At 39.2% G+C, this 26944-nt stretch overlaps 6 protein-coding genes across 10 annotated transcripts in view; 2 read left to right on the plus strand and 4 right to left on the minus strand.

Annotated features, from left to right (window-relative positions):
• Positions 1 to 2992, plus strand: part of tgfa (transforming growth factor, alpha) — a 7027-nt gene extending 4035 nt beyond the window's left edge. The window contains exons 5-7 of the mRNA XM_020598021.1: positions 423 to 572; positions 765 to 856; positions 1372 to 2992. Of these exons, the coding sequence (XP_020453677.1) occupies positions 423 to 572; positions 765 to 856; positions 1372 to 1379 (250 nt within the window). The 3' untranslated portion in view covers positions 1380 to 2992. The remainder of the gene's footprint in view (positions 1 to 422; positions 573 to 764; positions 857 to 1371) is intronic.
• Positions 2993 to 3136: 144 nt separating this feature from the next.
• On the minus strand, positions 3137 to 9110 carry hdhd3 (haloacid dehalogenase-like hydrolase domain containing 3). Of its 4 annotated transcripts, none has more exons than XM_020598018.1 (3): positions 8790 to 9110; positions 5308 to 5642; positions 3137 to 5003 (listed from the first exon to the last, which is right to left on the minus strand). In XM_020598018.1, the coding sequence occupies exons 1-3, from the start codon at positions 8791 to 8793 to the stop codon at positions 4614 to 4616; spliced, it is 729 nt and encodes a 242-aa protein (XP_020453674.1). In that variant the 5' UTR covers positions 8794 to 9110; the 3' UTR covers positions 3137 to 4613. The 4 variants fall into 4 exon arrangements, with proteins under 4 accessions (XP_020453674.1, XP_020453676.1, XP_020453675.1 ...); XM_020598020.1 differs by lacking the exon at positions 8790 to 9110 and adding an exon at positions 8067 to 8119; XM_020598019.1 differs by lacking the exon at positions 8790 to 9110 and adding an exon at positions 7218 to 7301.
• trub2 (TruB pseudouridine (psi) synthase family member 2) lies at positions 7630 to 11005 on the plus strand. The gene is made up of 8 exons (XM_020598016.1): positions 7630 to 7918; positions 8095 to 8238; positions 9162 to 9236; positions 9394 to 9455; positions 9550 to 9631; positions 10042 to 10114; positions 10282 to 10418; positions 10511 to 11005. The coding sequence occupies exons 1-8, from the start codon at positions 7801 to 7803 to the stop codon at positions 10831 to 10833; spliced, it is 1014 nt and encodes a 337-aa protein (XP_020453672.1). The 5' UTR covers positions 7630 to 7800; the 3' UTR covers positions 10834 to 11005.
• Positions 11006 to 12445: 1440 nt separating this feature from the next.
• Positions 12446 to 18515, minus strand: LOC109958950 (ras-related protein Rab-44-like). 2 transcript variants are annotated; one of them, XM_020597946.1, is made up of 7 exons: positions 17879 to 18515; positions 17614 to 17748; positions 17447 to 17528; positions 15461 to 15575; positions 14642 to 14740; positions 14461 to 14537; positions 12446 to 14313 (listed from the first exon to the last, which is right to left on the minus strand). In XM_020597946.1, exons 1-7 carry the CDS (start codon positions 18063 to 18065, stop codon positions 14226 to 14228), a joined length of 783 nt encoding a protein of 260 aa, XP_020453602.1. In that variant the 5' UTR covers positions 18066 to 18515; the 3' UTR covers positions 12446 to 14225. The 2 variants fall into 2 exon arrangements, with proteins under 2 accessions (XP_020453602.1, XP_020453601.1); XM_020597945.1 differs by having other exon boundaries at positions 17614 to 17751; positions 17879 to 18238.
• A 165-nt stretch (positions 18516 to 18680) lies between these two features.
• Positions 18681 to 23689, minus strand: LOC109958962 (uncharacterized). The gene is made up of 2 exons (XM_020597963.1): positions 19923 to 23689; positions 18681 to 18785 (listed from the first exon to the last, which is right to left on the minus strand). Exons 1-2 carry the CDS (start codon positions 23481 to 23483, stop codon positions 18681 to 18683), a joined length of 3666 nt encoding a protein of 1221 aa, XP_020453619.1. The 5' UTR covers positions 23484 to 23689.
• Positions 23690 to 26665: 2976 nt separating this feature from the next.
• LOC109958963 (uncharacterized) overlaps positions 26666 to 26944 on the minus strand; it is a 2914-nt gene continuing 2635 nt past the window's right edge. The window contains exon 3 of the mRNA XM_020597964.1: positions 26666 to 26704. Coding sequence (XP_020453620.1) covers positions 26666 to 26704 — 39 coding nt within the window. The remainder of the gene's footprint in view (positions 26705 to 26944) is intronic.

The raw sequence follows: 26944 nt of genomic DNA on the forward strand, positions 1-26944 counted from the left end.
AAACCAACTTTTAAAAAAAAAAAAAAAAAAAAAAAAAATTTCTAAAATAATTATTAGACAAAGAAGACATGAGCTCTGGGGTTTAATGGATTACTAACCTGCACCTGCGCCCTATAAAATTTTGTTAAAGGTGTTCATGTTAAGTCCCAATATCTTTGAATTGTTCAGTATGTTTATAATATAATGAGAAAGCTGTGGGTCTCTTATTTTTAAATCTCTTGCACTGAAACTGCAGTAGCTACAGTCTCTCTCAAGGACATGGCATCAATGTGATTACATGTAGATTTAAAATTTTATTATTATAGACAACTAGAATAGTTGGAACTTCATCTGTCATGTAGTAATGGTGTGATCTGAGTTACAAGTAAAACTGGTTTTTCTCACTGTGCTATGCATTCCCTTAATTGGACTCCATGTTGCAGATGTCACCCAGGCTTTGTCGGGATGAGGTGTGAGCATGCAGACCTGCTGGCTGTGGTAGCAACTAATCACAGACAACAGACTGTTGCCACAATGCTGGTGTTGTGTGTGAGTGGAAGTGTCCTGATCATGGTGTTGTGTACACTTTCACAGTGAGTATCTTTATAAAAACATCAGCCTCCCACCATTCTGGTACCACTTTCTGAGTATGTGGCTGAAAAACTGTGCATGCTTTATATAGCAAACATAGCGAAATGAGGTCGGTACATTTTTTTTTTCATGTAACTGACTTGATACCAGAACAATTTTCAGGATTTTGAGTGCTCAAGTTCTTTCTCATGCAGTTGTTGGTGGAGACAGGACTGTCGCAGGCGGAGTCATGCACACCACTACGTCCCAGAGAAGGATGGAGCTTTGCACCATCCATCTGAGAGCGGTACTTCTCTTATTTTTTGTGTAAAAAGTTCATTACTAAGGTTGTGTTGATTTTTATTTATTGGCTGTTGGCAGTGTAGATAACTAATATAATATCATACTATCATTATTTTGTTGTCAAAACCAATTTGCCCGTTTCTTCTCCACTCACTCTGCCTGTGGCTTTCAGCACCAAGCCATTTGACCCTAATGTAAATGTAAACCTGTACAAACGGGCTACAAACTGTTTAATGTTCAAAAAAAGAAGTCTCCTCACTGGGCAAGTCACTGTAGTTTTTAGAAAAGCATTACTTAAACATGAGGAAATAGTGCAGTTACGGATTAATACACATGTGGTGCATTAGTGAGTGTTGATGGCAGTGTGACTTTGAATGTGGGACCTCCATTACGGTAGCTGAGTTCAGGCTGATCTTGTTGTCTCATGGGATTTGTTGAAAGATACAGCATACAGGCTTATCCTAAAAATCTTGAGGGAAACAAAACTTTAACTATTTATCTCTTACTTTTCCCTTTCAGTGGTTTGAGAAGACATCTCGCTGGACCATGAACTGTTTGTATCATGGTGCGTTTCCTTGTGTCTGACTGTGCAAACCCTCAGGACTGCAACCAAAGTGGTACTACCTGTTCTGATCCAGCAAACCTGGCCAGAGGTGAAGCAGCATTATCATCAGTGTGACTAAGGTAGGCCTGCTTGATGTGGGACGTCAGACATTTTTTCCACTGACTGGGACTTTTGGACTGCAGCCACCTAGGAACACATTGGCTTTGCTCTTTTGATTCTGTGGAAAAATACACAGAACTGCAAGTCTGTTTGAAGCTCTGAGGATAAAGTTGCTGCCGACGAGCTCTAGATACACTGCTGACAGTTAACAGCTGGCCTAAATGACTTTAGAAAGGATCTACAGGGTCACTGATCATCTTTTGCGGATATTGATTAGGAAAAGTGTTTATGTTGGGCTGTGGGCCGACAATAATTCATTCACTTAAGTCAGAAGATTCCAGTTCCTATTTTTGTCTTTTAGTATCTTTGCGCACATTTCATCAGAACTCGACAAGCACAGAGGACATTTTATTAAAAAATATGGTGGTGGAATCTGATGCTTTAAAAACATTTTAGTGTCTGTTTTTAAAGAAGGAACTCACTTCACCTGACAGGGGTAGGAACTGTAACTGGACTGACTGCTACTAGATTAAAAACCCTGGATACGCCTGGACGTCCTCTGTTATACACATAGGTTGCAACTTAAAAATGTCCCATATGGTTTTGTTATGAAGAAAAAAAAAAAAAATCAGGTGTTATTTCAAAGGATCTGATGACTCCAGTATTGCTACTGAAACTAAAATATTTGTCAGTTTTAGTTTTTATTCCTGATCTGTACTTGAACATGTTCACGCATCAGAGGTTTTTGATTTGCAAGCTATAACTGTACCGACACATGCACACCCTGGGTGGCCACACCGATCTATTTTACCATTTAAATGTTGCACTTTTCCTTAAAAAAAATCATCCACATAATGAGATGCCAAATACACTCGTCTTTAAATTTGCATGAATGAGCACTGACGGGAAGAGGCATCCACTTAAGCATGTATGCACTTAAATCACAGCTTTTATTTGGAGCAGGTTATAGCATTGTCTCTGCTTTAAATACATTTAAAGTGGGGAAAAAAAACTCTGAATCTCAGAAAAAAGATTTGATGAAGGAATATAAAACTACTATTACAAACTGACATGGATATAATTGGTGCATGTGCTTTGTGTGATGAGAAAAAAATTCCAGCATAAAATGAATGTGATGATATTTCTATGCCAGAAGACTGAGGGGATGACATGCTTGTCATTTGTTTACAATATGTGACATTTACATTCAGAATGTGTCTGTTTTATTACAGCAACGGTGTGTAAATATGAAAAACAAATATTCTGTGTGTGCGTGTGTGTGCGTGTATAGCAATACAGAATCATCTGAAAAGGAGATCCCACTGATGATTAACCTCTTTTCACTGTCAGATTTATGTTCTCACAATTAGAAAGCCTTTATTATCTGAATTTGTTTTCCAATGAAGAATTATAAATGCAAGTGTGTGTCTTTGTTTTATTTGTTTTAAATGAATGTGCTTCTTAAATGCAGCTCCATCTCTGTCTGTTATTTGCTCCATGGTGTGACCTTGTTCCCCACGAAGCTCTTTCCTTCTAACTCTCATCTCTATTTTCAGACACTCTGCTCGTCTATTTTTCTCTTCCACAGAATATTTTAATACAGAAAAGCCAACAAAACCCTGAACCCCGGGCCCGACAGAACAAAGAGCCCAACTCTTGAGTGCTTCTGTAGCTGACAGAAATGTTTCATCCCTCTTCTATAGAGTATCACTATTCATTTGTGATTCCCTTATTAGTTTGACACAATCTAGACCTGTTCATGTTGAAGCATTTGTTCAACACTGTGCCACATACACCCTTTGCTTTTCATTTCCACTGTACTGTATGTCACTAGTTGTCATCTTCCCTCATAACATGCTGTATCTTCTCCGCTCTTCTGTTTTGCTCCCTTCATATTGTTTTGCAATCCCGTTATGTCTGCAAATGGATTTCTGTGAAGCCCTTTAGAGCCATCTGGCTGGGCTACTAAACCAGCTTTGAATTAAACAGCTCTTGTGGGCGCTTCCCTAAAGATACAGTATATAATACCCTTTACGTACAAAGAAGTCCAAGGAGGGGAAAAAATGAAATCAAGTGAAAACTGTGCCAAGAAAAGGGAAATGAAAACATAAGAAACTGGGTGTTTATTCACACTTTGTGGCATGTAATGGAGGGAAGTTTTGTGAACATCAGAGAATTCTCATTAAACCCGATTTGGACAAATGTCAATCCCCATTCCCCATGAGAGGCTGTGAACTGCAGTGCCATTCTGGTCCCTTTCCTCTGGTTCTTTTGATCCTAAGCCCAAGATTCCCAGTTATCTGTGTCTGACCAGATGGTTTGAAATAAGAGTATTTACAAAGGTATTAGTGTTTAGCAACCCTGCCTTGTTCTCCTCACTGCTAATCACTAGAAATGATGAAAAGCTCAGTAGCTCCGGTTAAACAGCCAATTCAAATAAAAAATAAAAAGGAAGGTACTTGTAGCCAAACCTGAGAGTGAAAGCATGAACATGGGGTCCTGGTTTTTCAGTTTATACTTGACTTCAGTACTGTTGTCATGTCTTCATTCATCTGGGTAAAGTTATAATTATCTTTGTGTAAAATTATACGAGTTTCCTTTAGAGCATATCAGCCTGTGTCATGTTGAGATCTGATGTGGAAAGTTCTGAGACTAAAAAATCCACAATAAATTTCCTCAAATGTGGATTTGACATTTCTGTACTGTTATGTTTTGTTACTTATTGTCTAATATATACTGTATATAGTGGTAATATCTATCTGATAAGCTAATGTTAGCCACACTGATAGATCAGCTGGGCTCTTGTTACAACAAATGTTTTCCATCTTTTCTACTGATTTCAGTAGAGGATACTTGGCACTATATTTAAATACAAACATTTATTCCATGCTACTACTTTATTTACAGTAAATATATACAGTTGCACTGTATTTTCAGTTTACTAAGGATTCCTATACATTTTTGACAAGACAATTTAATCTGTTGTGTGCAGAGGATGACGTGGTCAACATGGCTGCATCCCAGCAATAAGTTCCTTAGCTGAACCACAGTGAACTTGAGTAGCTTTGCTCTTTGAGCCTATGCCTGTTTGGAATTATCACATGCGCTGCTGAAGCTGTGACGGCAAGTCCTCCAGGGAGCTGAGCCGATGCTCTTGAGGAACTTCAGGCTGTTTACGCATGCATCTGTCTAATAGAAACCCACAGATGCCCACAGATCGAGAGGCGAGGTAATCATTCACATAGTGGTCTCCAATATGGGCTACGCTGGCAGCTGGTACACCACATTTCTGCAGTGCCTGTCCAAAGATGGCTGAGTTTGGCTTAGCTATGCCTGCTTCCTCTGAAGACAGCAGAAATGTGAAGTGAGACAGCAGGCCACAAACCTGTAAGATCGCTTCTAAGCGGCTGTCAAAGTTGGATACCACACCCAGCTTCAGTCCTAGAGAAGAGCAACTCTCTAGGGCCTTCTTTGAGTCTGGAAAGACCTGAAACAAATTGTTTCAGTGTGTAAACAATGATGGAAAGTGCAAACAGATCCATCATTTATAGTTTTTCCCATATTAGTACAAAGTAAAAAAATATAGACTTTTGATGATGACAGTGATGGCAAATAAAACCTTCACTCTATTTACTGTATATATGTTTGTGTATTATTTCAAATTTGAATATATTTGGTAAACTCAACATAAATCATCAAAAGTCTTTATAAATCACTGTATAAATCAAATAACTTTTAAATATAAAACTTATTATTCATTCTGTGTATATGAATCTTGAGTGGTTATTTACCTCCCAGTTCTCTGCATTACAGTAATTATGATAAAGGTTGTGAGCCATTGTATTTAGCAGGGCTGGGTCCTGTACACGACACAGGGAAAAAGTGTCCCGCACCACTCCCATCCACCAAGACTGTCCATTCAGGCTCTGGGTGATGCCATAATTTGGGTATCTGGTGGAGTAATTTTGATACACATGGTGGAAAGCAGCATTAACCTCCACAGGACTGAGGCTGATGCCCATTCGTTCAGCCTCCTTGCAGTACTGCTCTCCCACAGACAACCGCACCTTCAGCAGGGTGTCCTTCACATCCCATAGCACCCAGCGGAGAGGAGCTCGCATTACACCTGCACAGGTAAGACATAAGACACCTTAATGTGTAAAGAAACCCTGAGAAAAACAGGTTAGTAAATGTTCCCTAACCAGGAGGCTGTTTCTATGAGTTCTACTCAGACAAAACTAAAGATCGAGCTTAAAAGTCATTAACTATTCACTGAACAGTCTGCTACATGGTTTTATTGTGTTATTCCAAATGTCTAGTGTTATATTAAATCAAATACAATGGAATCCAATTGGAGAGGTTGAATGACTTAGGAAGCTGATTTTGTAACCAGGTACAGCCTTTTATCTACAACAGAGTTCCCCATACAGTGAGTACTGGTATCAGGGCCGGCTCAGCGAATTGGGAACAATGTACAACTATCCTAGGGGCCCCTATGAGTCTATTTTCACTCCGAGTTGGAAGCCTTATTGAATTACTACAAAACAATAAAACACAATCTTCTGACATGGCAAAGGCCTGAAGGTGGGTCCTGCATTAATGTATTCATCTGTCTTGTAGAGAGGCCCTCACTAGGAGGCTCATTTGGGCATGGTCATCACATGGTATAGGCCTTTTTCACAGAACATATTCACAGTAAGGAAAGCCAAGGTATTAATAAAAACATTAAAGGTGTTTTCAATAATTCTGATTAGACCATTGCTTGGTTGAAGAGGGGTGCCTGTCCTCCTGCTCTGAACTGAAATATTTCTGTGTAAAAAAAGGCACAGGTAGTGACTGCTGGCACTGTATATGATATTTAAGTTGGAAGCATAGTTATAACTCAAATAATTAAATCATGTAGGCCTACATGCATGAGGGAGCCTCTCCTCCTCCTACACAGGACCAAGACTTAAAACGGCATAAAATTACCACAAACCAGGCAGTTGTGTTGTTTGAGGTAGTTTGCATTATTTGCATCTCTTTGTTTGCATTTTTTCTGGTATTTTTAAATTAATTTGTGGATATTTTGCATTGTTTTGTTTCTTGTTCTGCGATATTTTGTGAATGAAGACCATGGAGCTCATGGAGGTTAGGACCCATTCAATAATTCATCCCCCTGAAATGCATTTTAATACTTTTCACACACATCTTTGGCCCCTATCAGCCCCAGCACATATTTGGGCCTACTGTATATTATTTATAGATCAATATCCCTACTTTCTATATATCGTTTATAGATAAATATCCCTACCAGAAAATGTGGTGCTTTGGTTTATATAGACATTATATGACATTTCCATCCATCATCTATACTGCTTATTCCTGAATAGGGTCGATGGACATTGGGCTGGACAGGTCGTCAGTCAATCACAGGACTAACATGTAGGCAAACAACCATGCCTTTGGACTAGGGGAGGAAGCCTGAGAACCCGGAGAGAACCCACACAGGAACAACATGCAAACGCTGCACAAAAAGGGGCTCGAACCCGGAATCCTCGTGCTGTGAGGCGACAGCGCTAACGACCACCGCTATGTTACAATAGACAGAAACACCTTGTACTTTTTATAACCAAAAATGTTCTATTAACGACTTATCAGTAAATATGTTAGAAAGCTACTCAGACTACAAATGTTTATAACCGCTTGGCACGTTACCAACCAGATTTCTCCGTTGGTAAACACGATTAAAAGCTGTCAGTTTTTTCTTCTTCTTCTTTTACTGCTGCTGCTACTTCTTCTTCTTCTTTTACTGCTGCTGCTACTACTTCTTCTTCTTCTTTCTTCTTCTTCTTTTACTTCTTCTTCTTCTTCTTTTCTGGAGTTTTATGGCAGCTGTTGCCATCCTCTGGAGGTTGTGTGACCTTCGCATTTATTCATTGTTCTGTATTTAAAAAAATCAACCATCCTCTTTCTCACCCAGTTTAAACCACACATAAGTTAACCCCCATTTTTATTCTAATGACTGCTAAACACAGTCTTATCCTCTTTTCCCGATGTACGACTCTTTCTGCAGCGCTGTCCTTTCATACATCCAGCACAGCAGGTGGCGGTATGATAAGAGCTAGCTACTAAAACGTACAGTGCCAGTGATGTACGCATGGGACAAATTCACACGCAGTGAAGGCAAGGGAAGGAGAAGCAAATATTGTTTTAGAAAATAACCCGACCCGTGTAAAAGTCTAAGGAGCTATAACCTAATATAGCTGTTCAAGAAATTGGGATGAACTGATGGTACTAACGCAATGGCAACGCCAGCTGTTCGCATGTTTCGGAGGTTAGAGGGTCTGTTTTGTGTTTACAAACCCCCGGGTATTCACTGGAAACTCGTACGGGACAGCATCGAGACAAATCTTCTTAAAGGTGACAATAACAATTCCTTTAAAACCTATCCAACGGTCCATCAACCTCTCTCGCAGACAGATTTCTCAGTGGAGACTTAATGTGTAACATTACATTATCATCAGCGCCAGTGTCTTCTTTAATCTTGGAATCTAACTAAATCGCTGACCTGTTGACCTATGTGTTGAACCGTACAGGTTTGAACGCCACACCTTCTCGGCCACTTCCTCGGGAGGTCCGTTTCTTGCCACAGCCAGGCAGCGATGCTGAGGGACCCGAGGGACCTAAGGAACTCAAACTGTGTGCAGCGTCTGTGCCTGTGCTGTCCAAGCACCCTCTGGGTACGTGTGTCTATTCATCTCCTGTCCTCCTGCTTATTGTTCCTACACACCACTACACAAACCGTATCATAGTGGTATTGTAGTAAAGTTATCTTTCATACCTTCAAAGCCTTGTGTAACACCATCTGCTAACAAGACAGAGTCAAAGATGTATTGTGTTACAGTATTCCCAGTGGCTTGGCTTTTTTTTTTATATACACAGTTAAATCCCACTCATTCAAATCTCTCTTTGGCTAATGTCAGCAAACTTAATAAATTGGTTTAAATGATCTTTTTGCTGGTGGGCTATTGCCACTTTAGCCAAAACAATGCATGTGAAGGAATATGTTTATAATTAACAAATTAATTTATGAATACTCGATTCATAATTTTATGCATAGCATTCACTGAAAGTTGTCAGAAAACACGAACGGTTTAGAGGTGCGTATGTGGGTGTGTAACTCCCAAACTGGTTCCCAGACTTTTGGAATCTATTAACAAAAGTAGTCATAGAAGGAGCCAAGTTGAATTTAATTGAAATGTTTAGAATATATACTGTTTTTATGTCTTACCCATTTGCGCAGACTGCAAACGTGACCTATATTCAAACCTTTTTCACAGCAGACATTTTGGCCTGTCACAGCAGAAAGCTCAGCCAGAAGTGGTAAACTTAAAGATGGTTTTGTTTCAGCAATAGCAATGCACCAATTATTATTTGCACCTGTGTTTGATGAGTCAAAATACCAGCTCACTGTACTTTTCTCCCCCTGGTCCTGTCAGCCCAGCCCGGTCATGGCTCAGCACCTGTCTCCTAGAATGGGAACCACTGGCTTAAGTTACACTAGACCATAAATGAATCTAGGCCTGATAGTACTTCAATGAAGCTGTTTTGCATGTGCACACTGAGGAATGAGTGAACAAAATGTCATTTTTCTGTGTTTCAGTAATTGGGCCTGAATTCCAGCATATTCAAGTTGGGGTAGGACATCGTCTGGATGCGTTTTCTTCTGGTGTTCTGGGTATGATTTCATTGCTGATCATTTGAGAAAATATTTGTTTCATTCAGTGTTGTTTTATTTAGATGGATGGATGGATGGATAATTTATTTATCTGGAGGGAAATTTAGTAAATTCAGGAGGTCTTTCAAAATATTCACCCTATTTTCTAAATACTCAGTTCTTGCAGTTGGGAATGGAAACAAGGTCCTGAATGATTTCTACAAAACACGAATCACAAGGGTAAGTTTTGATTTCCACTAGTTTTAAGTGAGAAATGAGAAGATCCAATGGAAACACAATACAGACAGGTCTAATGCTGTTTGATACGTTTTAGGATTACACACTGGAGGGTGAATTTGGGACTGCAAGCGATGATTTCTCTCACACAGGTCGAGTTGTGGAACGGTCCACCTATGGTAGGATACCTTCCTTTTCTCAGCAGTGTATGAAAATTAGCTTTATTTTAAATTACCTCAGTTCACCTAAAATCGGGTAGTTTAAGAATCAATAGGTTTGAGTTGTAGTATTATAGTGAAAATAGCTTGATGCCTAACTTGATATAATTAGTCATTACTGAGATACAGTAATACTGTCTAATGTATCTTTCAGTTAGTCTTAAGTTGAATTCATTGCTTTCTTAGATTCCAGATCTTCCTTAGTTGATACTTGTCTGGCTTACTGGCTGTAGTATAGCTGAGAAACACCATATCCTGTCCCATTTTCACTTGATTTATCAGACAGTGTGCACAACGGTAGTTCATGCACCTTTAAGCTCACTGTGCTAGTTCTTGTGCCTCTGACCCTGAAATGTTGTTGTATTCAACAGGTCACATCACACAGGACAAACTGGACAGAGTACTGGCAGTGTTGCAGGGAGCCAATCAGAAAGCCTTGTTAATGTATGGCAGTTACATCTCTTACATTTCCATAAACATAATACTGACAGTTCATTCTTATTAGACTGGTTTTCTTTATGCTTTGCTTAGGAATATGACCCCCTATACTGTACATATGGGCCATGTTAGAAAGCTGAATGATGAATGAAAGATCACTTTTTCCTGTACAGGTATTCCAATGTAGACATGAACACACAGGAAGCCTTTGAACTGGCAGTGCGAGGTTTACTGGGTCCAGAGGGAAAGTCACCGCCTATTTTGACAGGCCTGCGTTGCATTCACTTTGAGCCTCCCAACTTCACTTTAGGTAAATAATCTTTGCTTGAATACACAGAAAATCAAATTTCACAATTTATAAAATGCTGATCTTGTTGGATATTTTTTTGCATGTACTTACAGAGGTGCAGTGCCTAAATGAAACGCAAAAATATTTGCGCAAAGTTGTGCATGAGATAGGACTTGAGCTGCGCAGCACAGCAGTGTGTAAAGGAGTTAGACGGACCAGAGATGGACCATTCACTCTGCAGGACGCCCTGACCCGTCACCACTGGACTGCTACTGATGTCATGCAGGCCATCCAGCACTACCACTCCTCTAAGAAAAATAAAACACTCTCCCAGTCGCACAGCAAGAAACCAGGATTACAAACAATGGAAGAGAATATGACAGTCAGTCAACAAAATGAACCCAACAAGGAAGCAGCAGCAGGTAGACTTGACTAAATGGTTAAGTGGCTGATCACAAAAAACTGTTAATGAATCATGTCTACTGTTTGTTTTATGAATATTTCATTTTCATCATTATTATATATTATGTATGTAATGTTGGCTTAATTTCCAAATTCTTAATATAAAAGTGGTTTATTTTTATGTTGAAATAAATCTGAAAATTTGACCAATAGTTTTCTTCTTTTCTTTTGATTATGCTACCGTACCATTTGAGTGTATTTCAGTGTGTGCAGACAGAATGTGAAACAGTGCAAACAGTACAAAGCAGTAGTACAAGCTAAAGCAACACCAGGTCTGTAGATGAGATGATGCACCTGGTTTATCAGCACACATACTCCCCCAAGTGGCAAAAGGGCCAAATTACTTTTATTTCAGTTACTTTTCAGATATTGTTATAAACCAGAAACAGATTTAGAAATTTTACAAATTAAGCTGACCTAGTGTGTCTTGACTCTTGTCTAATGCCCAGTTCACACTATATGATTTAACCTGAGAACAGCCCAACCTGATGGTCGTATGGTGTTGGAAACAACAAACGGCGCTGAACACGACAAACAATCATTTTATCTTGTATAGTGTGTTATAGAAAATGACAACCAATGCTGTGTCCGGGATGCCTCACAATGTCCCAACACAAAGTCTAGCTAGTTTTCGGTTTTACTACAGGCTTAAAACACTACCCCAAGTTCTCCATGAATGATAGATGCATAGCCTGCTGCCCTCTTCATGCAACCCACAGATGGGTCCACAGTCATTTTTGTTTTCTTGCACACCACAGAGGCTATAGAGTGCCATAGTATTGAGTCTTAAAACCTGGTACATTTTTGCACTTCTGGTTCCCTCAGTTCCGTGTTTACATTCTCTGTTCTGTTTAAAAGTCATGAAGGATGGTAGGCTGTGAGCCTACCCACCGACTACCAACATGTAGTCTGTCACACCCCTCGTCCAAGAATATGTGACTCTATAATCATGTAATCTGACATACTGGCCATCGTATTAGACAAAAAAAATCATATAGTCTGAACCAGGCATTAGTCTCTCTTGGCTGAGGCAATACTTAGTTGGATGTTTACTAACTAAACAGTGTTTTTCCCCTATAATTAACATCAAATTACACTGGTGAAAACATTTGAAATTATAGATGCATAAAATAAATTGACCAGGTTTTTGATGCTTGAACAGAGTTAAAATGTTTACATGTTCCAGCCTAAAACAAATATCTGAATAGTTGGAGGCGGAGATGTAACTGGAGACGTCAGTGCAGCTCACCAATAGCAGATTTGATGCAGTGGTCTGAGGCCTCTCATGATGTTGGAAGATGCTGTCTCAGTGTTTCTGTTGCCCACAAAAGCTGCTTGGGCTTGTTATGAATTTATTACATTGCCATGTTCTTCATACCATTGAAGGACTGACTTGGTGTTCTAGTGGAAACACAGCTGTCCTTGTCGGTCTAGAAACACAACGTCCATGAGGACATTAACTATGTGAGCACACATCATTGTTCTGTAGGTCTGTTAAACACGAATCATGACAACAGGGACACAAGTTATAGGGAAACACAATAAAATATAATTTGACATATCGAAAGCCTATTAAAATGTTTCTACAGCTGTCTTACATTGTGAAGGCTTGACATTTATTTAAGATGATAACATTAAATCAAACACTAATTATTGAATAACACTATACTAAATGGCTACAAAAACGAAAATATTGTTTCTCTATTGCACAAGTTGCTTGTAAACACAAATGTACAGTCGTATGTATGTGTACTCTAAAGTGAGCATATCAAGCACAAATTTAAACATACATTTAAAATATATTTATTAATGAAATTAAAATGAAGACTTAGTTTTCATAAAGTACAGGCAATGTGGAACAAACATTCAGTAGCTGTGCAATAGAGAAGTTCCTCTTTGTGGTCACTGTTTTTTTTTTTTTTTTACACAAAGTGCCAAAGGACAAAATACTTAATTTCTCACGGGTATTAGTTAATACAGCTTCAAAATAAATATTAACTTAAAGGGGCAGTGTGTAAGATTTAGAAGGATTTATTAGCAGAAATGGGCTACAGTATGCATACTTATGTTTTTATGCATATGTAATCACCAGATAACAAGTATTGTTACGTTTTCTTTACTTTAGAATGAGCCTTTTATCTACGTAGGAGTGGGTCTCCTATCACGGAGGCTACCATGTTAAGCTGCCGTGTTTTTTACAGTAGCCCAGAACGGACAAACCACACTCTGGCTCTAGAGCGTGAATTTCTCATTTTTACGTATCAGCTTGGATTTGGAGTAATGATTTAGAGACAATTGGAAGCCGAAGAAGTAGTAACGTTAGAAACAAGGAAGCATTGTCGTGAGTTTTAAAACTATAATTTGAAGAACTGGAGGATCATAGTTGAACTTTAACACAAAAAAGAACTGAATTCCCATTGAGACACAAAGAAACGGGATAGGTGACAGCACAAAACCAAGATAAACTGCGGTGTGGCCTTTCCCAGATAGAAATCTCTGATGAGGGACAAATGTTTCCTGAATGGTGCCCAAGTTGTCCATTTTCTGCTGGGCAGGTTATTTAGCCTGAGAAGTCAAGTTAACTAAATGCAGGTTTGTGTTTCATAGCTTTAGCTAGAATCTGAACAGTGCTGGTTAACCCACTGCTGTGACGTGAGCTGCCGTTACTTTTGCTTGATTAAGTCAGCCGCATTTGTTTTCCAAGTGCACGATTTGTCCAGCATTTACAGTAATCGCTGTGAAACAGAGGTGAGGGCTGTTTAAGAAGTATGAGAACTTTGTTGAACATTGCAATCTGCAAGCTCACCACTAGATGTCACAAAACCTTCACACACTGCACCTTTAATGTGATCATTTGAATACAATAATAGGGCACTGCAAATATTTCATATTCCTGAAGGAATGTTAAGCTAACAAGATAAAAAGATACATTTTGTAGCAATTAGCAAAATTTTAAAAAATCCATTATGCGAGATGCATAATAACTGTCTGATTACCTTAGAAGTGTTTATTGACTGTATTAAAGAGTAAGCTATAGTATATGTACATAATGGTGCACAGTAACTACACATCAAAACACTCAGAAAGCCTAAAGTTTCCTCTGTGGCTTCTCAGTGGCATTTCTCAGAAAATTCTTACTTTAGGTTGCCCTCTAAATTAATAACCTGTTAAGAAAAAAAAGTTGGCAAAAGATAAGTTTAAAAAAGGAATTTTAACATTTAAACATTTGTGTAAATTAGCATAATGTGCATTGAATTAAAGAATGTTTTGTGTATCAGATGTAGAAATACCAGTCAAACCAGTACAGAATGTCCAATACGTGCAGGATTTCACCACTTGTCTGATTTCTTAGACAAACACATCTGTTCAGCAACATCCTGATTTCTTTTTCTGTTGGGGCTCTTTGTGCAACACCACTGCTTCCTCTCTGGTGTCAAACTTTTGAATCAACATCCTGGCAACAACACAACAACACAGTTAGCTGATATGAAGGCAACTGACCTTACATCACAGAGAATGTTAAAAGACATTCTTCTAAAACTATCTGGGTTTGACAGATAGCACAAAACAGAATAACAGTGAAGGACATGAGCTGTGTTACCTGGCCACAGTTTCCAAAGAGTGAATCACATTTTCACCAGTGGCAGCGCTACACTCCATGAATTCAAATTGGTACTCCTATGGAAGTAGAACAGCTGCCTTTAGTTAAACCTGTGTCATTATATCCTAGATCCATCAGGGGAATTGAAAGTGTGAGAGGAAGTAATGCCAAAGAGCCAAACCTTAGCCAGAATTTCCCCCTGCTGAGTGTTAACCTGCCGTTTTTCATGGTCACTCTTATTCCCAAGGAGCAAAATGCTCATGTTTTCTGCAGCTCCTTCCTGCAAAACATGGACCAGTTTGATTATTGTTCAGAAAGCTATGCAAACATCTTTCCAGAGATGAATCTTTCTTCATGGATAAGCTGATATGTTTTTGATATTTACATGGCAGGATTGTAGTCTGATTTTATTTGCCTTATTGTTCTGTACTGGAAACAAATTCCTTGTGTCTATCATACTTGGCCAATAAAGGTGATTATCCTTATTATTATTATCCTGAAATGTTTTAATCCTGGTTCAACAATGTAATTTTTTTCAAACTTTGTTCTGTATACATGTATAAATTAAGTTTACAGTTATTGTTGTTGATGTTGTTTTGAGGTCACTGGTAAAGAAACATTTTCATGAGATAAATGCAATTAGGTGCTTTCTCTTAAACATGCGTTTTTTTTTTGTTTCTGCAGAGCCTTTTGGTTTATTTCTGCTGCAGCAGTAAATGTTGCAACGTTGTACTGGATTGCATAACTTATGTAATTATAATACTTGCATAAACAACCTGACTCTTGTCTGTAGACAAACTGGGAAATTTACTGTACTGGAAGCAAGTGTGCATCAGTTACTACACACAGTTTATGAATTTACTTAAAGTACTTTTTTTTCACTTTAAAGTACTGTATGTCTGGTGCCTATAAATATGCCATTTTAACATCTGTAAAAAACATTATACAAAGCCCTGAAGAGCAGGGACAACATTTTACTGAAGCTTGAAATGCCCCATACCTGAATACAGTCTGCCCAGTAACTGACTGCAGAGAAGCTCTGAGAGGATGCGATGTCGTACATCAAGAGAAATGCGTGGGCTTTATGAAAAATTTGTCTTGTGATGCTGCGAAACCTTTGAACACAGTAAATAATGTAATTAGAGACAATGCACAGAGATTTGTCATCATGATGTTTTTAATTGACATAACTGACTGATGAATTTCATCACATTCATTCAACAGTGAACAATGCAGTGAGAAACACTACAATGACACACCCCAAGGGTGTTTCTACTAGTCTAATGATACTGGTTCACTGAGTTCCAGAGACTTCCATGAAGTGTTGCTCAAGAGATGTACTTTGCGTGTCTCTCCAGGAAAGACTGATGTTGACCGCACAATTGTCACTACAATGAAGTCAAGTAAAACTTTATATTATATTACACATACATTATATTTTATGTCTACAAAGATAGTGTCAAACTTTTTAGGTGACATTTTTAGTTGGGTTTAGGGGCTTTCTGTCAAAATTTGATGGGTTCTTTGGAGCCTGTCATGTTACACTGGGTTAATATGAGTTTAAATGACAAATGATGATTGACATTGACCTTCAAGAGACTCTGCAAACTATATTTGTAAACTCAAATCTGCACTTTACTAACAGCCTGTAACTCAATCATGCCAATCTAATATCAGCCAAATTCAACTAACATGCAGCTAACATGCACACCCTGGTTGCACGATGACCCAACCTCTGCTGCTGGAACCAGATGTCTTGTGCTAATGCCAGCCTACAAATCATAGTTGATATGTGTCAGACCAGTTCTGAAACAGGTTACAACCTGGTCTGCAGGAGGGCTCACAACACCTTAACTGTCTGGCATGTGTTCAGGAGGCTGTTACGTGATCAGTGACTGGCTATATTGGCAAGGCCATAAAGCATGCTACTTACAGCATATGACAATGCTTATTACAAGTCTTGGCTAACTGCTAAGGTGTACACAGTGCTGATGACCTGGGCTGCTGCCTTCAGATTGGATGACAACGAAGCCCTCAGGACAGAAACAACATGTCAAGTGCATCTATACATAGAAAGTCCATCACCACTTCCTGGAACATGTTGCATGTGTCACAGCAGGCAGAAAAACAACTTGTACCTTTGAGAGTGTTGGCGCCCTCTCAGATATGCTAAATGACTTCTAGCCTGTGACCTTCCCTTCAGCTACTATCCAGCCACTACTCGGCCTACTCACAGGAGACATCAGGAGGACCCATATCAGACTGCTTGACCTGAAAGTCTACACGCGCACATGCTCGGAATGATCTGATCAGCATTCAGCTGTACAATCTTTCAGCTTATGGTCACTAGGATTATGGCCGGCCACCAGCCATCAAGTGTTGGTATTATAATAAATTAGTTCTGTGTTCTAGAGATGTTGCTGGATTTGGATCCCTTATGGCTGTTTCCCTTCTCCATGTACCCTGTAAGCCTGCACAGTTGTCCCTACTCTGCTTGCAGACAACCTTCACACCTGCATAGGCCAACTGACACTCCTTATGTGCTTCAAGACCACCACATTAAACCTGTGTCAAAAAACAACTGCGTTTTGAGTCAGTGACAGCAAAACTGTAATACTGTATCAATCACAATGAAGGGCTTGAAGATGCTAGCATCAAATGTATTTTTTCTTTTGTGGCAAAATCCACCAGAATGTCCCCGAACACGGATAGACTGACACCAAGACACCTGAAATACCTGTCAGTCATGTTTAAGTATACAATTTCACATTTATTTCATTATATTAAAAACAGGATAGAACATGATTTTCTTTTTACTTGGGTAGAAATTTATTCCACACTTTAGAGGACAAAGGACAAACTGCAGTTTTTTTTCTTGACTACCAGGCACAAGTCTCTTCCTGTGTTTCTAGGGTCAAAGAAACCGGTCATGTTCACAGATACTGACTTAAAGATTACATGAGGGGAAATATAAAAGATGCCTTACCTTTCCTGGCCTGCTGTATCCCATAACTGTAGCACCACAGGTTTTCCATCCACTACCACAGTCCACATGCAGGAATCAAGGCCTACAAATTACAGTTATGTAACATTATTCAGTATATTTACAGACACATATACAGGAATATAACTGGATAAAGGTCAGGATCTTACCAACAGAAGAAGGTAAATCTAAAGAGAACTTCCCACTTTGAGCTCTTTTCATGAAGGACGTCTTGCCTACACTGGCATCTCCAACCATCACAACATTGTAACTTTTTGATCTGACACCTAGTCCTGTGGAATCACCTTCTGAAGGAAAAACAAAAACACTTTCTGGTCACACATATTTCTATTTTTCTATACAAAATGTCTGTCTACCAGCATCTGCCTTCTGCTGTGACTCTGACTTCAGTATTTATGTATTAATGCTGTTTACCCAAAGAAATCTTCCTCTGACTCTCTTGACCTAGGCGCACTTCAGCATAACAATGTTGAACTGCAGGCACTTGTTTAGGTGCCTTCTCACTGTGGAACAGACAATCAGCAGTTAGCAAACATATATACATGTTCGCGATATTGCTACAGCCGAAAGGGAGATATGGCTGAAAAACTAGTAGCTCCATAGCTTCCAGTGGAGCTGGTAGTCATTCTTTAAATGAGTCAGTGGCTTAGCTTCTTAGATGAGTCAAATGGATGAATAGCAAAACATCTTCAGTCCAATAGACAGTTTCATTTTCAACTGACATTAGAAAATGGATGGCACGGCATTTTTTAAAATGCTAACCTACAGGGAAGAAGTTTCCAGATTTAAAAAGCTGATATAGATTCCTCAACATTGCAACAGAATTAAATGGCTGCCTAACAAGGACTGTGCATGTCTAAAGCTATGGGCAAGGAAAGTGCAACATAGTTTCAGGGGGATGTGGCTTTAATTCTTGATGTAATTGTCTTTTACTGATTATCATCATCTTTTGCAGTTTCATATAACACCAGACTTCACAAAATAGTTATTTAGCGGCTGATATTATAGTTTGATGTTCATGTTGAAGAGAAAAAAGACACACAGACACACAGAGGAGCAGTGGCAAGGTCTCCAAGATTCTTTGAACAACCTACTGTACCTGCCATGTACTTTGAAAAACTGTGGAAGTGTAAAGGGTGGTCACACCACATAGTGATTTAATTTTGATTAATCTTATAACATCCCAACAGATAGGTCAACACTTTATTGTGCTAATTTAATAAGGTAAGAGGATGAAGCTTTGTGGCAGCAGTGTTTTTATTGGCCCCCCTCCCTTTGACCTGCTGATGTTGGATGATGGTTTTGTGCCACTTTCATCAACCTGAGAGACAAGAACAACTCAGTATTGTTTTGACAGTTATGAAGGTTGTACTTTATTGCAGATTTTATCTTCACTCGATGCCATTTTGATACACATTGTTTGCCAAATGACCAAAGGATAATATACAGTTGTTTCAGACTGAGCTCAGCATCTTCTGATCTAAACTCTGTTTATTTTGTGACAATTTTTATGAGGCTATTATCAAATTTTCAGGACTTAATTTTTATTTTATTTATCCTTTATTTTTACAGGGTAGTTCCAATGATGTTTATGACCTCTTTCTGAAGTGTGCCCTGAAAAGAATTTGTATTGTGTGTACTCTTATTAGCGTTATGTGCGGTAACTATGATGTAATGTTATAACCACTAAAATATGACATTTTATAGAAAGGAAACGTTGCAGAGTTATAATAAAATTCTACTAAGAGAGAGGAAATGAAAAAAGGCTATCTGTATTGTTGAATAAGTGTGCATTACAAGAAAAACATTAGTGCAAGGACTCTTCTCTGTTGTTAAGTGCTGCATGATATGGTTTTAGATCATTAGCTCCTTTCATATATCATCTTAACTGGCAGTCACAAAAATAAACTTATCAGCTGAATGTGTTAAACAGCACACCAACAGTAAGATCAAGAAGACAGATACGTGTTGATGTTCTCCTTTTCACTCTGAAACTTGTAATGCGGACCGCACGTTCCTCATTAAGGGTCATCGTGTCATTTTGTTCTTCTTGCAACAAACACTTTACCAGTGAGTGTGTGTGTGTGTTGGGGCTCACAAGAGGGTTTATGCAAATAGGAAGTGCAGCACAACACAGTACTACTTGAAAAACCTTCTTTTTAATTGTTGTCATGCTGGAACATATCATAGTTAAATAACCTTAATACTTAATCGAGGAAATGTGTTTAAAAAGTAAAATAACTACCAGTGAGACCTTTACACTCACTCATCAAAGAAACTATTATCACAACATGATTTTTTGTTTCTTTTTGACATTGTAACAAATAACCAAAATTAAACGCAGTGCACAGCTGTTTGTTCATCATTTTAAGTAAAATCCAAAAAAATCATAGATGAAGATTCTGAAAACCTGAGAGAAATATAGTCACTTATTTATTTTTTATTTTTAGCAGCTTACCTCTGATATTTTGTCCAGGCCCAAAGATTCTTTTCTGTGTTCTTCATCTGTGAGTCCTCTGACGTCTCTTCCTTGTTCTGCATCTATTTCTCTGCCCTCTGTTGCAGTTTCATGGGTATGATGCCCACTTGACTTCCTGTGAGATCCCATTTTTCTTCTTCTCCCTCCAGATATTGATTCTGACATAGTGTCACGTTTGGGAGAAGTGGATGGTTTTGCAGAGAAGTCATCTGAGGTCAGTTGATGCTCTGTTTCTAATATATTGCTGAGAGAAGGAAGATCTTCTTCAACTGCCTGTTGAGCCAGAACTTTTAACTGAGACACACCAGTGTGGCTGTATTTGACTGTTTCAAATACTTTTTCTTTCCCTTTTTGCAAGTCACTTTCTGTGTGTTCTTTTTGAAGCTGCAGATCTTCTTTGATTCCAGACACACCTTTACTCAAAACATCTCCAACATCTGTTGCAGTTGCCTCATTATCCACATCTTGCTTTTGATGCAAGTCTTCCCCTTTGTGGTGTGATCCAAGATTCCTCCGAGTGGAGCCCATCTTTCTTCTCCTGTTGGCTGAACTGAAGTTTGGACTTGCTTTCTTCATCACAATGTTTATATTGTGAGCTTCTTCATTCATTGGCTTTTGTATACTAGCCTTGGCATTTGTAGGCTCTTCTTCTGATGATTTCAAATCTTGGTCCTGTATTACCTTTGTGTCATCTGGACTTTGCTCATCATTTTGCGTGCTTGGTGAAATCTCACAAAAAGTCACCGTTATACCAGAGTCAGTGTTGACAGCATCTTCAGTATTTGGTGGCAGCAACTGATTTACTGAGTGCCTGTTTCTTTCAGTAACCATCACAGTGCTTGTAAAATCATCTCCCTCTGATGGCTCCTCACCAGCACCAACTATTTCCCCATAATTCCTTACATCAGCTCCATGAATAAATGTAACAGGATTAACAACAGTTTCATGGTGGGAGGCAGACTGTTCAGAAAGGAGAGCCATTAAATCATCTGTTTTCGCTATCATGTTACACTCTATAGTGTGTAGGTCAGAAGTACTGCTCTGCAGATTTTGCCCCAGATCACAAACAGAGCTGGTTTCTTGTTGCACTTCAACCACAGTACTCAGTGATGGTTGTGCAGTTTCATTTTGTGCTAATTCTGTTGTTACTATCAATGGTAAATCCTCCACAACTTCCGTGCTATCAAGATCTCTCATGTCAATTTCTGTGTGCAAATTGCTTTCCTTTGCTTCATCTGTATTGCCTGTTTCTTCCTCTTGTTTTCTAAGGAGTCCAGTCCTGCGAGTAGAGCCTATCTTTCTCTTCTTTTGTTTGGACTTTCCTTCCAAATGCTCATCTTGTCCCTTCTTGGTAGGGTGTTCACAGCTTTCTTCCACTTGATCTTGTCCATGCTGTTGGATTGAACGCCCCACTTCATCTCCCACCATTTCTATCACGAAATTGGTCTGTTGGATATGTATTTGTTGTCCCAGTAAGTCTTTGTCATAAGGTAAAGTTTCCATGGCTTGGACTTGAAAGACTTCTTCTTGGCAAAGTACATCAGAAGTGATGGACCTGAATGTGATATTGTCATCATGATATGAGATAATCCGTATGTCAGAGTCATCATTACAAACCGAGGCTTCTGATGATTGTATCAAGTCCGTTTTAACTCTGTCATAGCCTGTAAGGAGAGTTGAATTCTCAGACTCTTTTAGGTTATGTTTCTTTTCCTCCTCATTGACTTTTTCACTGAATTTATGAAAATCATCTTTGTCTGACCTTGAAGTGATGTCTGCTGTCACAGCTGTACTGATATCCATAACATTCTGGGACAAGGTATCCTCCTCTGGCACCTTTTCTGTGTTCTCACCTTCATTTAAAGTTGACCTAATTTGTCTAATTTTCTCAGCAGGTTTGAAACCTGTGTCAATTTGCTGTTTAGTGCTCTCTGTTGATAATGGTATGTTTATTGTTTCTGTATTTTCTACAACTTTTTCTTTAGGTTGTTGGTATGTTTCAGTACCAGAGTCCAGTACATGCTGTTTTCCTTTATTTCTTCGGCTTGACCCCAGTTTTCTTCTGTTTCCTGTGGGTTTGAAGCCTGTGTGAGTCTCCTCCTTGGTGCTCTGAAAGTTGTCCTTAGGGTGGGAATCCAAACAAGCATGTTCTTCTGATTGCAGAGTTTGTAAAGAAGATTTGCTTTCCTTAACTGAGATGTAATCAATTTGATGCATTTCTTGTATTGGTTCTGGATTATCCTCCTCTGTGTGCACTTTCTTTACAGCAGTCTCTGTGTGCTGAGCTCCTCTCACTTTACACAAACTGAAATGCTCATTTTGTTCCTCATCTGTAAGCAACTCCTCTTTTGGTGATGAAACTGCTACTTTCTCAACACTGCATTCAGGTTCAGTCTGCTCTCTACAGCTGTTGTTTTCCGGTGTTATCTCCAGTGTGATATAAGGCCTGTTACCTTCTGGTTTTAAATCATTGGCCTGTAAAATCTCACACTGCAGTATAAAGTCTGTATCATTGTCCCCTTCTTTGATTTCTGTATCTGTTGCAGAATACATATGGGGAATGTCTTTATCTGGCATCTTTCTGGAATTTGATTGGTCAATTACCGGTTGGGCTACTGTAGAATTTGAATGGACACTAATACTATTTAACTCATATGTGTCAATATGTGCATCACTAATGTCTCCAGTCTGAGAAGTGTCAAATTTGTCCATTACTTCCAGCATGCTTTCCATTGATATTTCCTGTATTGCTGTCTCTGTTGTTAATGACATCTTTGGTGTTTCAAGACGTTTGTTACCCATGGTATTCCCAACCAGTTCCTGTGTAGGTATCTGGTATGATTCAGCAACATGCTCACTCTCTTGACTTGACTCTTCTTGCCCCATTTCCTGTAATGCTAGTGACATTTTTGTTGTTTCAAGGGGTTCAAGGCCCCTAATATTTTCAACATCTTCCTGTTTGTATGAACAGCCGTTAACATGCCGTCCTCCTTTATTTCTACGACTAGACCCCAGTTTTCTCCTGTTTCCAGTGGGGTTGAAATGTGCTTTGTTTTGCTCATCCATGACCACATGTTTGTCCCAAGGTTGTGAGTCAAAAGGAGTATATGTTTCTGATTGATGGGATTGTAAAGACAACTTAGTCTTCTCAACTTCAGAGAAAAGTTCCTCCTTTTGAGGACTCATTTGTTCAGCACTGGGTTTTATATCAGTCTCCCCTTGACCTTCAGTCTCATATAACTGGCCCACTGCAGCATCTAGTCTTTCTGTGTCACTTGTCTGTGATTTCCTAGTATCTTCATTTATCTGGTCTAAAGCATCTAAGTTGTTTTCTTTTGTAGGATGCTCATGCTTGTTGTCAGGATTTGAAACTTCCTGCATGGCAGCAGAATCATCAGTACTTTTCACACTCAACTCAAATTGGGTTGTATCCTTGATTTCAGCTTGGCCTGTTGGGTTTAGAGAAATGATTTCAGAATTTTCGGTAGCATGAAGTATCACACTTTCAGAGGAGTATTCAAGTTGAGACATGTCTTGCATTTGTGCTGGCTTAACCTCCTGTTCATGCACTTTATTTTCTGAATGAGTAATTCCTTTATCTTCACTCTGAAGAGCTGGGTCATCAGTACTTTTCACAATTATCTCAGATTGGTATGTATCCCTAGGTTCAGTTTGGTCTTTCAGGTTTCCCTTGCAGGTATCAGAATTTTCTGTAGTATCGTGTAACACACTTTTGAAGGAGTAATATTTCATACATTTGTTCTGGTTTAACTTCCTGTTCACATATTGTATGTACAGCATCTTCTGAATGATTAACTCCTTCGTCTTCACTCTGGAGAGTGTCAGATTTGTCAGTTTCTTCCAGTGTGGCCTCCAATGATTCAACAGACATCTCCACTTTAAGATCAGTTTCTCTTTCATCATGCTCTTCTAGAAGAATTTCACTTTTAGGAATTAAACATTCCAGATCAGCTTCTGGACAGGTTGTTGGAGTGGGGATCTGAACCTCAGATGTAGACGCTGAATGCAAAGAGCTGTCGTGCGTCACAGACATGATGTCATCCTCACTCTCTTGACTTAATTCTTCTTGCCACTTTACCTGTGATGCTAGTGACATTTTTGTCGTTTCAAGGGGTTTAACATGCTGTCGCCCTTTATTTCTACGACTAGACCCCAGTTTTCTCCTGTTTCCACTGGGGCCGAAGTTTGTGTTGATTTGTTCGTTTGTGCTCACAGAATTGTCCTGAGGTTGGTAATCCAAAGAAGCATGTATTTCTGATTGCAGAGTTTGCAATGAAGGTTCAGTCTTCTCAACTTCAGAGAAATGTCCTTTCTCCACCTGACTTGTTTGTTCAGCACTGGGTTTTATATCAGCCTCTCCTTGACCGTCAGGCTCATATACATGGCCCACTGTAGCATCTAGTCTTTCTACGTCACTCATCTGTGATTTCCTAGTATCTTCATTTATCTGGTCTAAAGACTCAAAGTTTTCTTTTGTAGGATGCTCATGCTTGTTGTCAGGATTTGAAACTTCCTGCTTAGTAGCAGAATCTTCAGTACTTTTCACACTCAATTCAAATTGGTGTGCGTCTTCAATTTCAGCTTGGCCTGTCAGGTTTAGAGAAATGATTTCAAAATGTTTTGGAACACAAGGTATCACGCTTTCAGATGAGCATTCAGTTTGAGACATTTCTTGCATTTGTGTTGGCTCTTGTGCTTTATCTTCTGAATAATTAACTTCTTCGTCTTCTCCACTTTGGAGAGTGTCAAATTTGTCTGTTCCTTCCTGTGTGGCTTTCACTGATTCAACAGACGCCTCCCCTTCAAGGTCAGATGCTCTTTTACCATGCACTTCTTGTAGATTTTCACTTTTAGGAATTAAACCTTCCAGAAGAGCCTCTGGACAGTTTATTGGAGTGGGGATCTGAACCTCAGAAGAATAACCAGGTGTAGGCACTGGAAACAAAGAGCTGTCTTGTGTCACAGACATAATAATCTCATGCTCATTCTCTTGACTTGACTCTTCTTGCCTCATTGCCTGTAATGCTAGTGATGGTTTTGTTGTTTCAATGGGTTCATGGCCCCTAATATTTTCAACATCTTCCTGTTTGCCTTCCCAGTATGACTCAGCAACAGAGTCCTTAACATGCTGTCGTCCTTTATGTTTTCCGTTTCCAGTGGGGTTGAATTCTGCATCATTTTGCTCGCCTGTGGTCACAGAATCGTCCCAAGGTTGTGTGTCAAAAGGATTATGTATTTCTGATCGATGGGATTGTAAAGAGAATTCACTCTTTTCGACTTCAGAGAAAAGTCCTTCTTTCTCCCACTGACCTGATTGTTCAGGACTGGGTTTTATATCAGCCGCTCCTTGGCCTTCAGTCTCATATAACTGGCCCACTGCAGCATCTAGTCTTTCTGTGTCACTTGTCTGTGGTTTCCTAGTATCTTCATTTATCTGGTCTAAAGCATCTAAGTTGTTTTCTTTTGTAGGATGCTCATGCTTGTTGTCAGGATTTGAAACTTCCTGCTCTCCTGATCACTTGTTTGTCCAGCACTGGGCATTATATTGTCCTCGCCTTGGCCTTTAATCTCATATACCTGGCTTATTGCAGTATCTAGTCCTTCTATGTCACTGGTGTGTGGTTTCTCATTATCATATACATGAAAATCTTCATTTATCTGATCTAAAGCCTGAATTTTGTTTTCTGTTGTATGATGATCATCCTGTTTGCTAGGGTTTGAAACTTCCTGCTTGCTAGCAGAATCAGTATTCTTCACAGTCAACTCCGATTGGTATGCGTGCCTTAACTCATCTTGGGTTTTCAGGTTTACAGAGCAGTTGTCAGAATTCTCTGCAGTGTCATGCTTTATACTTTGAAAGTAGTAATGAATGTCATGTAGTTCTTGCATTTGTTCTGCTTTAACCACCTGTTCACATATTGTATTTACAGCATCTTGTGAATGATTAACTCCCTCATCTTCACTCTGGAGAGTGTCAGATTTGTCAGTTTCTTCCAGTGTGGCCTCCAATGATTCAACAGACATCTCCACTTTAAGATCAGTTTCTCTTTCATCATGCTCTTCTTGAAGAATTTCACTTTTAGGAATTAAACATTCCAGATCAGCTTCTGGACAGGTTGTTGGAGTGGGGATCTGAACCTCAGATGTAGACGCTGAATGCAAAGAGCTGTCGTGCGTCACAGACATGATGTCATCCTCACTCTCTTGACTTAATTCTTCTTGCCACTTTACCTGTGATGCTAGTGACATTTTTGTCGTTTCAAGGGGTTTAACATGCTGTCGCCCTTTATTTCTACGACTAGACCCCAGTTTTCTCCTGTTTCCACTGGGGCCGAAGTATGTGTTGATTTGTTCGTTTGTGCTCACAGAATTGTCCTGAGGTTGGTAATCCAAAGAAGCATGTATTTCTGATTGCAGAGTTTGCAATGAAGGTTCAGTCTTCTCAACTTCAGAGAAATGTCCTTTCTCCACCTGACTTGTTTGTTCAGCACTGGGTTTTATATCAGCCTCTCCTTGACCGTCAGGCTCATATACATGGCCCACTGTAGCATCTAGTCTTTCTACGTCACTCATCTGTGATTTCCTAGTATCTTCATTTATCTGGTCTAAAGACTCAAAGTTTTCTTTTGTAGGATGCTCATGCTTGTTGTCAGGATTTGAAACTTCCTGCTTAGTAGCAGAATCTTCAGTACTTTTCACACTCAATTCAAATTGGTGTGCGTCTTCAATTTCAGCTTGGCCTGTCAGGTTTAGAGAAATGATTTCGAAATTTTTTGGAACACAAGGTATCACACTTTCAGATGCGTATTCAGTTTGAGACATTTTTTGCATTTGTGTTGGCTCATGCAGTTTATCTTCTGAATAATTAATTCCTTTGGCTTCTCCACTCTGGAGAGTGTCAGATGTGTCCGTTCTTTCCAGTGTGGCCGATTCAACAGATACCTCCACTTCAAAACCAGCTTCATGTGTCACCGACATGA

Source organism: Monopterus albus, unplaced genomic scaffold (assembly GCF_001952655.1).
Source record: "Monopterus albus unplaced genomic scaffold, M_albus_1.0 scaffold36.1, whole genome shotgun sequence".
Taxonomy (NCBI): Eukaryota; Metazoa; Chordata; class Actinopteri; order Synbranchiformes; family Synbranchidae; genus Monopterus; species Monopterus albus.